This window comes from Bufo gargarizans, chromosome 5 (assembly GCF_014858855.1).
Source record: "Bufo gargarizans isolate SCDJY-AF-19 chromosome 5, ASM1485885v1, whole genome shotgun sequence".
Classification (NCBI taxonomy): Eukaryota; Metazoa; Chordata; class Amphibia; order Anura; family Bufonidae; genus Bufo; species Bufo gargarizans.
In genome coordinates this window covers 7,087,476-7,101,013 of record NC_058084.1, presented here as the reverse complement: position 1 = coordinate 7,101,013, position 13,538 = coordinate 7,087,476, and the positions used below count along the sequence as shown (strand labels likewise).

The 13,538-nt window shown below is 45.7% G+C and overlaps 1 protein-coding gene across 1 annotated transcript in view; it reads right to left on the bottom strand.

The window, feature by feature from the left end:
* TG (thyroglobulin) overlaps positions 1 to 13,538 on the bottom strand; it is a 173,757-nt gene that overhangs the window by 76,490 nt on the left and 83,729 nt on the right. The window contains exons 28-34 of the mRNA XM_044293695.1: positions 13,256 to 13,375; positions 12,247 to 12,315; positions 10,794 to 10,931; positions 5,833 to 6,009; positions 5,645 to 5,756; positions 2,984 to 3,063; positions 1,097 to 1,240 (exon numbers count right to left, since the gene is read on the bottom strand). Of these exons, the coding sequence (XP_044149630.1) occupies positions 1,097 to 1,240; positions 2,984 to 3,063; positions 5,645 to 5,756; positions 5,833 to 6,009; positions 10,794 to 10,931; positions 12,247 to 12,315; positions 13,256 to 13,375 (840 nt within the window). The remainder of the gene's footprint in view (positions 1 to 1,096; positions 1,241 to 2,983; positions 3,064 to 5,644; positions 5,757 to 5,832; positions 6,010 to 10,793; positions 10,932 to 12,246; positions 12,316 to 13,255; positions 13,376 to 13,538) is intronic.

The window sequence follows — 13,538 nt, the reverse complement described above, 5'->3', positions numbered from 1 at the left end:
ATCAAAGTATCCGCTCCAGCCGTATATGCAGGAGGGAAGGCAGGATCCCAGTATCCGCTCCAGCCGTATACGCAGGAGGGAAGGCAGGATCCCAGTATCCGCTCCAGCCGTATACCCAGGAGGGAAGGCAGGATCCCAGTATCCGCTCCAGCCGTATACCCAGGAGGGAAGGCAGGATCCCAGTATCCGCTCCAGCCGTATACACAGGAGGGAAGGCAAGATCCCAGTATCCGCTCCAGCCGTATACACAGGAGAGAAGGCAGGATCCCAGTATCTGCTCCAGCCGTATACACAGGAGGGAAGGCAGGATCCCAGTATCTGCTCCAGCCGTATACACAGGAGGGAAGGCAGGATCCCAGTATCCGCTCCAGCCGTATACACAGGAGGGAAGACAGGATCCCAGTATCCGCTCCAGCCGTATACCCAGGAGGGAAGGCAGGATCCCAGTATCCGCTCCAGCCGTATACACAGGAGGGAAGGCAGGATCCCAGTATCCTCTCCAGCCGTATACACAGGAGGAAAGGCAGGATCCCAGTATCCGCTCCAGCCGTATACACAGGAGGGAAGGCAGGATCCCAGTATCCGCTCCAGCCGTATACACAGGAGGGAAGGCAGGATCCAAGTATCCTCTCCAGCCGTATACACAGGAGGGAAGGCAGGATCCCAGTATCCGCTCCAGCCGTATACCCAGGAGGGAAGGCAGGATCCCAGTATCCGCTCCAGCCGTATACACAGGAGGGAAGGCAGGATCCCAGTATCCGCTCCAGCCGTATACAGAACCGATTCCTGTTATATTTCAACTGACACAGAACCCAGATCCTACAGCACAGTCACATTGTACCAGAAAGTGCCACAAACTACCCACATCATGACATATTGTGTGTGCACAGAGCCACATACTTCTCACACAGTGCCACATGGCACCCACACTCGCCAGACACTGCACAGAGAGCTTCATACTGTGCCTGCAGAGAGCCGTATAGAGTTAATTAGTGCTAAACAGTGCCCAGGGACCGTCATACTGTATCCATATAGAGCCAAACTTAGCGGTCAACCAATGTGCCAACATATCCAGTGATACATTATATCTGGTTACCTGGCTTCTGGTACCAGCCAAATGGCAAAGCTTCTATCCCGTTGGTTGGTAGACTGCAGTTGGAAACGCGCCAAGAGTCACCGTCCGCTTCCGCGCAGGACTGTATTCCCAAACTGGACACCAGCAAACAAATCCTCGCTTCCCCTGAAAATAAATGAATGAATTTCAGATTATAATCTACAAATAATGCCCAGTGAAGGGATGCAAACATCTCAGATGTCAGCGCCACCTAGTGTTCAAATTATTACAAAGAGAAATGTATATGTGATGAGATGCCCTAGATATGTTTAACATATTTTTAAATAATTTTTTATGTTATTTTTGATTTTCCATGTCACTTTTTATATTTAAACTAAAACCAAAAATCCTGCGGTTTTCGCACTGGCCACTATGTCAAATAATTGGTGCCACGTCTTGGTCTGTACTGCAGTTACCTGCTTATCTGTCATTATCATGTCTGTAATGATACCACCTCTGTGTATAGATAAGACAGGATCCACCATTCACATTAGGTGATTTTCAGAGCTAATCTATTCTTCCCTTCTACAATGACCTCTGCACAGGTCACAGACCAGGCCTAGAAAACTCACTGAGGTCCCCTCCTGACCATTGTGTCTATGGACCATGGGGCTGGTGTTAAGAACAGCTCCGGCAAGATGGCCGCCCCCATTATTATGTTCAAGCAATACATTTAAAAAAAATCTACAATCAGAGAATAAAAACTGATTAGAAATTTTTTATTTTAGTGTTATGTTGTATAATATTTTTGATGCATATGACAATTATGATTTCACCATTTTATGGAAATGTAATTACCAATATAATTGTCATTTATATAATTGTCAAAGTGAAATTAACTTTGACACTTGTTTATTTCTTGCATTTTCTCAAAATAAAGAAAATTTATAAGAAAAAAGGAGATGTGTTACGATCTAATTTTAACTGGCAGATAATATTTTTGGTAATACATTTTGTTTTACTACTTTAAAAAAAACTTAATACCTTTGAAAAAAATAAATAAAATCTTTCTATAACCATATCATGACACCCATAACTTATATATTTCTGTCTATAGAGCTGTGTTAAGGCTACCTGTAGTTTTCATGGTACAATTTTCAGGCATGTAGAACTTTTTCATCATTTTTTGTTACATTTTTTTCAGGAGATGACCAAAAAATAGCAAATTGTGTTCACTGCGCGGGAAAATATTTTTACATTTTAATATTTTGCAGCATTTTGGGATATGGTACTACTTATCATGTTTATTTTTATATGTAAATTGGGAAATGGGCGGGTGATTAGAATTTTTAGTATATTTGTGTGTTTCTTTTTTTTATACTTTTCTTTTTACATTTCACATTGTAGTTTTTAGTCCCCTTAGGGGATTTAAACATGCAATCTTCTGATCACTTGTCCCATAGACTGCAATAGAATAATACAGCAGTCTATGGGATTCGGACAGACTGTGTAGAGAAGCTGTGCTTCAGGCTGTCATGGCAACTGACTGTATTCCTGAAATTTCACGGCGGGGCACCGATTGGAAGACCGAAGGAACCCCTCCCTCTGTGTAATCACATAGATGCCGCGGTTGCTATTGACAGTGGCATCTGAGGGGTTAAGTGACTGTGTTCGGCATCACCGCTGATTCTGGTCACTGCCGGCGGTTGCTTGCTTGCACCAGTCATATATACAGCGAACTCAGCATGCAATCTTCCGCTTTGCACAACTAGTAGACAGGGAGGAGGGGGAGGAGGGGAATGCAGCTGCAGTGTTCCCCCTTCCAGCTCTCACACTCCGTGGGGCTGATATATTGTGACTGGCGTTACATATCCCAGTCTCAGTGAAAATACACGACTCCTGACTCTCCGGAAGAAACCGCCCACCTACCTTGTACACCAGTTTGTTGAACATATCCAAATCCTGTGCAACACGGATCCGCATCACAGTGCAGCTCACACTGGAAAAACCTAGAAAGAAAATAAAGTTCTTTATGATCCTGTGCGGCTCCAGCTTCTGACTACACAGGGGCCACTGCATGGAAAATGTAACATAGCATAGCGGTCATTCAAATGAATGGCTGTCTATATAATGTATAGATGTGCGGGTCCACCAGAGCAGGAGTTCTGAGTCCTAAAGGGGGTCCCTATGTGGTTATATGGACAGGGGCTGTCTACAAGCAACAAGTTCTGAAATGGGGTTCCACCATGATCATAGACCTATAACATTGTTCAGTGGGGTCCAACTGATGCCATCTTCAAGAATCTCAATAATGGGTCCATTTTAGTCCCATTCCCCAGAGATGAGTACGTCAGTGAGACCCCAGAGGGTGTTTGGTTTGGATAAACCATTTACATACACACTGGTAGGAAATTCTGAGCTAATGGAGGTGGATCCAGAAAACCTTGAAGGTAGTCTGCAGTGGTCATTCTTGGGCAGGAAGCAATGGACATCGCAGGTGAGATGCACTGTAGGTATACTGCACAGTGATATAAATGTATTGTGCTATACATGTGTATGTTGTTAAAAAAAAACACACTGAGATTAGGCTGCCACCTACTGGTAAATTGTATTATTGCTGTTGGATAATATGTATGAATGCACAAGGACCTTTTAGCCATGTGACCTCATTTAGTCAGGTACTTAAAGGCTATGTACACCTTCGGGGGCAATTTTTTAAAATTATTGCATTGTATTCATTTTGAGCAAAAAAATATTTTTTTTAATTGGTCTTTATTAAAAATATGAAATCATTTTTTGTGTACAGAGCTATCTCAGCTCTGTACACAAAAAATGACTTCATATTTTTAATAAAGACCAATTTAAAAAATCCCTTTGGATTTTCAGTCTTTTCCGTCAGACCAGGAGCAGACAGACTCCTTATCTCTGACATTATAAAGACTCATTAAAGCTCAATACTTATCTTACTGATAAGAATGTGGCTTAAATAAGTGTTTATGACCTATTAGTAGTTTAGAGATAAGGGTTTAAAAGTGAAAGTACCAGTCACACAGCTAGAAAAACCGTTAACACTTTCTGACAGAACGGCTCAATATTTTTAATAAAGGCCAATTGAAGAAATGATTTTTAGCCCAAAACGAGTAACATGCAATCATAAAAAAATTGCCTCTGAAGGTGTACATAGCCTTTAAGGACTGGCTTTGCAAACCTCAAGTCAGTAGGTGGGTAGACTGAAGAGTGAGCTGGCAAGCCACCAGAAACTAAGCCAGCAATATTCCTATGTGTAGCTAGCTAGCAAGTAGAAGTAATTGACACAAGCAATAAGAGTACACCACCTCAGGACACAGGGCCATAGAATAGCTGAGCTTCACAGAGGAGCTGAGGGGGTGAAAGAAGTCACCTAGTTTGTGCCACCTGGAAGCAGCCCATACCTGTGGAACAGTCAGGCCTGTTACCAAGACTATCCAGCAGCAGCCCTGTGCGACAGATTGTGTGTCATGAAGAAGAGCACACCATAGCTGACCGGGACTGTGCAGATTGTGTTTCACTGTGCCACGTGGACAGGAAGCCATTGTAGTAGATGCAGAGGCCAACATCTTTGTTGCGGCCACTCTGAGGAGACCTCAGCTAGACGGTCAACAACCAGGGAGTTGGGTGCAATGCAAGCCAGAGAGGAGCCTTAAAGGCTATGTTACAACTTTTATGCAACTTTTTAAATGCTTGTGCTACTATATTTAGTCTCACAGGCATTTTTGCGCCATGTTCTCCACTTGGGAGTGGCGGGGGCTGGATCGGATTCAGGCAAAGGGCAATTAGGGGGCAGCAAAGTCACCATCTTCACCACCAGTCTCCAGAGCTGGGTCAGAGGAGGTGCACAATCCGCACATGGCTCAAGTTGAATTTCTGCCCCAGACTGGCACCTTTCAGGGAGGATATTTAAAGGGGAAGTTACATGTATAATGGAAACTTCTACAATTTTCTAAAGGATGTTGTGTTTCAGTTACTCACCACTTCAATATCTATGCTTGCTGTCAAAGATTGTAAACATTCTTGCTTGCATCCAGAGAATGAAACCTAATACTTCTCACAGCGGAGACTTTACCACAATCTTATCCAGTCTAGACAATCCTCTGTGAGCTCAGCCCAGGAGCGGATCAGATTGTTCCCCTGTCCTGAGGTCATAAGAAGGTGACCCCCCAACACTTAACGCCCACCCCCCATGTGATGTCTGTATCATGTTCCCTTCTGGCCCTCTTTGCCCTTCCCCTTTGTTACTATGGTTTAGCATTAGGTCTGTCTCTGTACAGGTTTTAAGCCTCTGGATGTTATCAGGAATGCTCCCATTCATTGACAGCAAGCAGAAAGCATGAAAATGGTAAGGAATTGAAAGAAAATACATTTTTTTTAAAATATGACATTTTTCATTATACCTTATAATAAACTATATATAATAAATTCAGGTTCAGATAAAGGGGGTCACGTCTATTTTGAATTTTGGGTATTTTCATTCCATTTTTTGTAGGATACATTTTTATTGTAAATGGAATATATAGAAGAGGGTGATATAGGGATATAGCGCATGTGTCTCACCCCTTGGATACACTTGTCCCGGTCACTGTTATCCTGTTCCTCACAGATACCTCGCTCAGGGTCCGGTACGGGACGAGACTGTAGAAATGCTTCACCTTGTCACCAAGGGTCTCTGCACAGAAAAGACACCGGGGTCACACATGTCCCAGGTTATAGCAGACGCCGCAGCACCGGTCACCGACACAAACCTCTCCTGTGATGCAGGGACTGCGGCTTCTCGCTCAGAGCAATGGCGCAATGATCTGCAGCTCGGTCAGTGAGATTATTACAATTCCACATGTCCGGGTAAAGGAGACATGAAAAGTATTCCAGCGGCCTGTCTCGTAAATCTGCAAGACGACACCAAGACTCTTCTTCAAGACAACCTGGAGACAGACGGAGGAGCGTGAGGCGGAAACCATCCACAGGAGATACTCAGGAGATCACCCATCACTACTGACTGAATGGAGGGGACCCCAAGTGTCAGTGTCATTATCCTGTACCCCAAGTGTCAGTGTCATTGTCCTGTACCCCAAGTGTCAGTGTCATTGTCCTGTACCCCAAGTGTCAGTGTCATTGTCCTGTACCCCAAGTGTCAGCGTGTCATTATCCTGTACCCCAAGTGTCAGTGTCATTATCCTGTACCCCAAGTGTCAGTGTCATTGTCCTGTACCCCAAGTGTCAGTGTCATTATCCTGTACCCCAAGTGTCAGTGTCATTATCCTGTACCCCAAGTGTCATTGTCATTGTCCTGTACCCCAAGTGTCAGTGTCATTATCCTGTACCCCGAGTGTCATTATCCTGTACCCCAAGTGTCATTATCCTGTACCCCAAGTGTCAGTGTCATTGTCCTGTACCCCAAGTGTCAGTGTCATTATCCTGTACCCCAAGTGTCAGTGTCATTGTCCTGTACCCCAAGTGCCAGTGTCATTGTCCTGTACCCCAAGTGCCAGTGTCATTGTCCTGTACCCCAAGTGTCAGTGTCATTATCCTGTACCCCAAGTGTCATTGTCATTGTCCTGTACCCCAAGTGTCAGTGTCATTATCCTGTACCCCGAGTGTCATTATCCTGTACCCCAAGTGTCATTGTCCTGTACCCCAAGTGTCAGTGTCATTATCCTGTACCCCGAGTGTCAGTGTCATTATTCTGTACCCCAAGTGTCAGTGTCATTATTCTGTACCCCAAGTGTCAGTGTCATTATCCTGTACCCCAAGTGTGTCATTATCCTGTACCCCAAGTGTGTCATTATCCTGTACCTCGAGTGTCAGTGTCATTATCCTGCACCCCAAGTGTCATTGTCCTGTACCCCAAGTGTCAGTGTCATTATCCTGTACCCAAAGTGTCAGTGTCATTATCCTGTACCCCAAGTGTCAGTGTCATTATCCTGTACCCCAAGTGTCAGTGTAATTATTCTGTACCCCAAGTGTCAGTGTCATTATCCTGTACCCCAAGTGTGTAATTATTCTGTACCCCAAGTGTCAGTGTCATTATCCTGTACCCCAAGTGTCAGTGTCATTATCCTGTACCCCGAGTATCAGTGTGTCATTATCCTGTACCCCAAGTATCAGTGTGTCATTATCCTGTACCCCAAGTGTCAGCGTGTCATTATCCTGTACCCCAAGTGTCAGTGTCATTATCCTGTACCCTGAGTGTCAGTATCCTATACCCCAAGTGTCAGTGTCATTGTCCTGTACCCCAAGTGTCAGTGTCATTATCCTGTACCCCAAGTGTCAGTGTCATTGTCCTGTACCCCAAGTGTCAGTGTCATTATCCTGTACCCCAAGTGTCAGTGTCATTGTCCTGTACCCCAAGTGTCAGTGTCATTGTCCTGTACCCCAAGTGTCAGTGTCATTATCCTGTACCCCAAGTGTCAGTGTCATTATCCTGTACCCCAGGTGTCAGTGTGATTATCCTGTACCCCAAGTGTCAGTGTCATTATCCTGTACCCCGAGTGTCAGCGTCATTATCCTGTACCCCGAGTGTCAGTGTTATTATCCTGTACCCCAAGTGTCAGTGTCATTGTCCTGTACCCCAAGTGTCAGTGTCATTGTCCTGTACCCCAAGTGTCAGTGTCATTATCCTGTACCCCAAGTGTCAGTGTCATTGTCCTGTACCCCAAGTGTCAGTGTCATTATCCTGTACCCCAAGTGTCAGTGTCATTATCCTGTACCCCAGGTGTCAGTGTGATTATCCTGTACCCCAAGTGTCAGTGTCATTATCCTGTACCCCGAGTGTCAGCGTCATTATCCTGTACCCCGAGTGTCAGCGTCATTATCCTGTACCCCAAGTGTCAGTGTCATTATCCTGTACCCCAAGTGTCAGTGTCATTATCCTGTACCCCAAGTGTCAGTGTCATTGTCCTGTACCGCAAGTGTTAGTGTCATTATCCTGTACCCCAAGTGTCAGTGTGATTATCCTGTACCCCAAGTGACAGTGTCATTATCCTGTACCCCAAGTGTCAGTGTCATTATCCTGTACCCTAAGTGTCAGTGTCATTATCCTGTACCCCAAGTGTCAGTGTCATTGTCCTGTACCCCAAGTGTCAGTGTCATTATCCTGTACCCCAAGTGTCAGTGTCATTATCCTGTACCCCAAGTGTCAGTGTCATTGTCCTGTACCCCAAGTGTCAGTGTCATTATCCTGTACCCCAAGTGTCAGTGTCATTATCCTGTACCCCAAGTGTCAGCGTCATTATCCTGTACCCCAAGTGTCAGCGTCATTATCCTGTACCCCAAGTGTCAGTGTCATTATCCTGTACCCTAAGTGTCAGTGTCATTATCCTGTACCCCAAGTGTCAGTGTCATTGTCCTGTACCCCAAGTGTCAGTGTCATTGTCCTGTACCCCAAGTGTCAGTGTCATTATCCTGTACCCCAAGTGTCAGTGTCATTATCCTGTACCCCAAGTGTCAGCGTCATTATCCTGTACCCCAAGTGTCAGTGTCATTATCCTGTACCCCAAGTGTCAGTGTAATTATTCTGTACCCCAAGTGTCAGTGTCATTATCCTGTACCCCAAGTGTGTAATTATTCTGTACCCCAAGTGTCAGTGTCATTATCCTGTACCCCAAGTATGTCATTATCCTGTACCCCAAGTGTCAGTGTCATTATCCTGTACCCCGAGTATCAGTGTGTCATTATCCTGTACCCCAAGTATCAGTGTGTCATTATCCTGTACCCCAAGTGTCAGTGTCATTATCCTGTACCCCAAGTGTCAGTGTCATTATCCTGTACCCCAAGTGTCACCGTGTCATTATCCAGTACCCCAAGTTTCAGTGTGTCATTGTCCTGTACCCCAAGTGTCAGTGTGTTATTATCCTGTCCCCCAAGTGTCAGTGTCATTGTCCTGTACCCCAAGTGTCAGTGTCATTGTCCTGTACCCCAAGTGTCAGTGTCATTGTCCTGTACCCCAAGTGTCAGTGTCATTGTCCTGTACCCCAAGTGTCAGTGTCATTATCCTGTACCCCAAGTGTCAGTGTCATTGTCCTGTACCCCAAGTGTCAGTGTCATTGTCCTGTACCCCAAGTGTCAGTGTCATTATCCTGTACCCCAAGTGTCAGTGTCATTATCCTGTACCCCAGGTGTCAGTGTGATTATCCTGTACCCCAAGTGTCAGTGTCATTATCCTGTACCCCGAGTGTCAGCGTCATTATCCTGTACCCCAAGTGTCAGTGTCATTATCCTGTACCCCAAGTGTCAGTGTCATTATCCTGTACCCCAAGTGTCAGTGTCATTATCCTGTACCCCAAGTGTCAGTGTCATTGTCCTGTACCCCAAGTGTCAGTGTGATTATCCTGTACCCCAAGTGACAGTGTCATTATCCTGTACCCCAAGTGACAGTGTCATTATCCTGTACCCTGAGTGTCAGTATCCTATACCCCAAGTGTCAGTGTCATTATCCTGCACCCCAAGTGTCAGTGTCATTATCCTGTACCCCAAGTGTCACCGTGTCATTATCCAGTACCCCAAGTGTCAGTGTGTCATTGTCCTGTACCCCAAGTGTCAGTGTGTTATTATCCTGTCCCCCAAGTGTCAGTGTCATTGTCCTGTACCCCAAGTGTCAGTGTCATTGTCCTGTACCCCAAGTGTCAGTGTCATTGTCCTGTACCCCAAGTGTCAGTGTCATTGTCCTGTACCCCAAGTGTCAGTGTCATTATCCTGTACCCCAAGTGTCAGTGTCATTGTCCTGTACCCCAAGTGTCAGTGTCATTGTCCTGTACCCCAAGTGTCAGTGTCATTATCCTGTGCCCCAAGTGTCAGTGTCATTATCCTGTACCCCAGGTGTCAGTGTGATTATCCTGTACCCCAAGTGTCAGTGTCATTATCCTGTACCCCGAGTGTCAGCGTCATTATCCTGTACCCCAAGTGTCAGTGTCATTATCCTGTACCCCAAGTGTCAGTGTCATTATCCTGTACCCCAAGTGTCAGTGTCATTATCCTGTACCCCAAGTGTCAGTGTCATTGTCCTGTACCCCAAGTGTCAGTGTGATTATCCTGTACCCCAAGTGACAGTGTCATTATCCTGTACCCCAAGTGACAGTGTCATTATCCTGTACCCCAAGTGTCAGTGTCATTATCCTGTACCCCAAGTGTCAGCGTCATTATCCTGTACCCCAAGTGTCAGTGTCATTGTCCTGTACCGCAAGTGTCAGTGTCATTATCCTGTACCCCAAGTGTCAGTGTGATTATCCTGTACCCCAAGTGACAGTGTCATTATCCTGTACCCCAAGTGTCAGTGTCATTATCCTGTACCCCAAGTGTCAGTATCCTGTACCCCAAGTGTCAGTGTCATTATCTTGTACCCCAAGTGTCAGTGTCATTATCCTGTACCCCAAGTGTCAGTGTCATTATCCTGTACCCCAAGTGTCAGTGTCATTATCCTGTACCCCAAGTGTCAGTGTCATTGTCCTGTACCCCAAGTGTCAGTGTCATTATCCTGTACCCCAAGTGTCAGTGTCATTATCCTGTACCCCAAGTGTCAGTGTCATTGTCCTGTACCCCAAGTGTCAGTGTCATTGTCCTGTACCCCAAGTGTCAGTGTCATTATCCTGTACCCCGAGTGTCAGTGTCATTATCCTGTACCCCAAGTGTCAGTGTCATTATCCTGTACCCCAAGTGTCACGATGTCACCCCTATTGTCAGCAAGCTTTCCTAAGACCTGAACTTGACTTACGTGTCAGACACCAGGACAAGGCTCGGTCAGATGAGTAATAATCTTTAGATATCCAGTATTCTATATTTGACCCTGTAATGTCTTTGTTAACAGCGACGTCCTCAGTCTTTACTGGGAGGAAGCGTTTAATGGCTGACGCTGTGGAGACATGAAATGAATACATCAGTGCGGAATATAATAAAAACACTGGAAACGTAAATTCTTCATTGAAAATTCAGAAATCGGGTGACACTAGAGACCCCACATCCGTGTCTCCAGGACTTCTCTTAACATCTTATTGTTTCAATACATTTTGCTACAAGATCTTCAGGAGTGACCTCATCGGTGTCTCCTGCCGCCCTCATCTCTCAAGATTTCGTGAATACTTTATTTCTTGAATAGTAACAGTGATGTGTGTAAATATGGGGACATAGAAGGATGCAGATATGAAGATGTATTTGGTGATTTAGATCACACAGGTCATAATGGAAATCAGCAGGGGTCATTAGCAGCTCTCAGTAGTGCAGCCTCAGGCTTGGGACCTGTACCTTCAAGTACCATAATTCATCATAGGAGAAAGATATTATTGTCATTGTTCTGTCCCCCAGGTGTCGGGTGTCACTGTTCTGTCCCCCAAGTGTCTGGGTGTCACAGTTCTACAAGAAAATTTAGACTAGCACATTCATGGTCACAGGTGCATATCAATAAAGCTAGCATACAGAAAGCTAATAAAAGCATGGCTGCCCAACATTTCACATACAAACAATAGAACTGAGAAATGGGGATCATTCTAAATTAAAGTGGTATTATACCTACTATAGTCTACTTTAGACTGAGCAACGCCCATCTGCCTGGGGCTTCTGAGCAAAGTACAAATGTAGCTGGTTCCTACACCGCCCTGAACATTGAAGGCTTAGGTAAGTCCAAGAGAGGCGGTATATTAGTGTTAGGGACCCGTCAGCGGAAGCCACCTTGGTAGATGGGCCCGACACACGTTTGATCAAAAATGTGTGCAAAGATGTCGGGTGTCTGGTTGTCACTCTTCTGTCCCCCAGGTGTCTGGTTGTCACTCTTCTGTCCCCCAGGTGTCTGGTTGTCACTCTTCTGTCCCCCAGGTGTCTGGCGTCACTCTTCTGTCCCCCAGGTGTCTGGCGTCACTCTTCTGTCCCCCAGGTGTCTGGCGTCACTCTTCTGTCCCCCAGGTGTCTGGCGTCACTCTTCTGTCCCCCAGGTGTTTGGCGTCACTCTTCTGTCCCCCAGGTGTTTGGCGTCACTCTTCTGTCCCCCAGGTGTTTGGTGTCACTCTTCTGTCCCCCAGGTGTCGGGTGTCACTCTTCTGTCCCCCAGATGTCCAGGGTCATGTTCTATGACCCATTCTTATGTATAGAATCCTTTTACTATGGAGGCAGGAGACATACAGACGGATCACCATCATCTTCTATACATCTAGATTTACACTTTATGACATTAGTACCTGAAAAGCTGGTAGCATTGCTCCTGGTCTCTACCTGTGGACATCCAGAAATGTTCAGCCGTGTCTTCTCTACATCCAAATACAAGAAAATAACAGAATTGTGTTAGTTTCCGTAGTCATGTACTTAATTCGCTCATATCCGGATTCAAACTATGCTCTTGTGTTGTATATACAGCTGTTCTGCAGATCTATGTGTGCGCACGGATACAGAATACATAAAGCCGTGTGCGGTCTGATCCCGCGGTCTTGTCGTAATCAACTCCACCCCCTGATGGTAGAATCAGATAGCAGAGATTAAAGGTGGATTTAGAGGGGGGCAATAATGGGGCAGATTAAACAGCCCTGTGTAGTCTGATCTGCCCCTCCACTTAGCGAGCAGCCGTCTGTCGGGAAGGAACACTCCCTACTACACAATCGCCTTCTGCTCGGCTGCAGATCAGACTACACAGGGTTTGTTTGTAGTCTGTAACCATGGAGACAAATATCCTAAGGAGATTTTTACTTGAAGGACTTATCTGCCTTTGTTCTTAATGATGATTTATTGTTTGGATAGGTCATCAGCATCTGAATAGCAGGGGTCAGACACCCGGGACCCCCGCCAATCAGCTGTTTGAGAAGGCAGCGGTGCTCACTGTACCAACGCAGCCTTCTCGCAGTGACATCACAACTATAAGTCACGTGGCTGGGCACAGCTGAGCGCAGGCCACGTGACCTATAGCCACGACGTCACTGCGAGAAGGCTGCGTTGGTACAGTAAGCGCCGCTGCCTTCTCAAACAGCGGATCAGCGGGGAGTCCCAGGAGTCGGACCGCCGCCGATCAGATGCTGGATAGGTCATCAGTAAGAAAAAGGCGAATAACCCCTTTAAGGTTTTTTGTAAAGTTTTCTGAACATTTGATATATTGTAGCAAACAGGGGAATGTATATAATGGACACAACTGTAATAAACTCTCAGGCATAAGACATTTTAGGACGACTATATCCAGAGTTTTTGGCTCGACGCTGTTACCTTTACGTAGGAAAACCCGCTGAAAGGCAAAGAAGAGATCCTGAATGTCTGCCTTCATCTCCTGACTCAGTTCTGTGGAGTAATCTGCCATCCCGATGCTCTGAGATAACAGCAAGTAACCTGCGAGCGGGACATTAGCCGTTAGATTCTGCAGTCCCATAACCGACGTCATTTATATAGCGCCATCATATTCCGACTGTCAGTCCCTGCCTCCCGGGGCTAATATATAACAGGAGCTGAGCTTTTGGAACATGTGAAGTATCTGGAGGAAACCCACACAAGA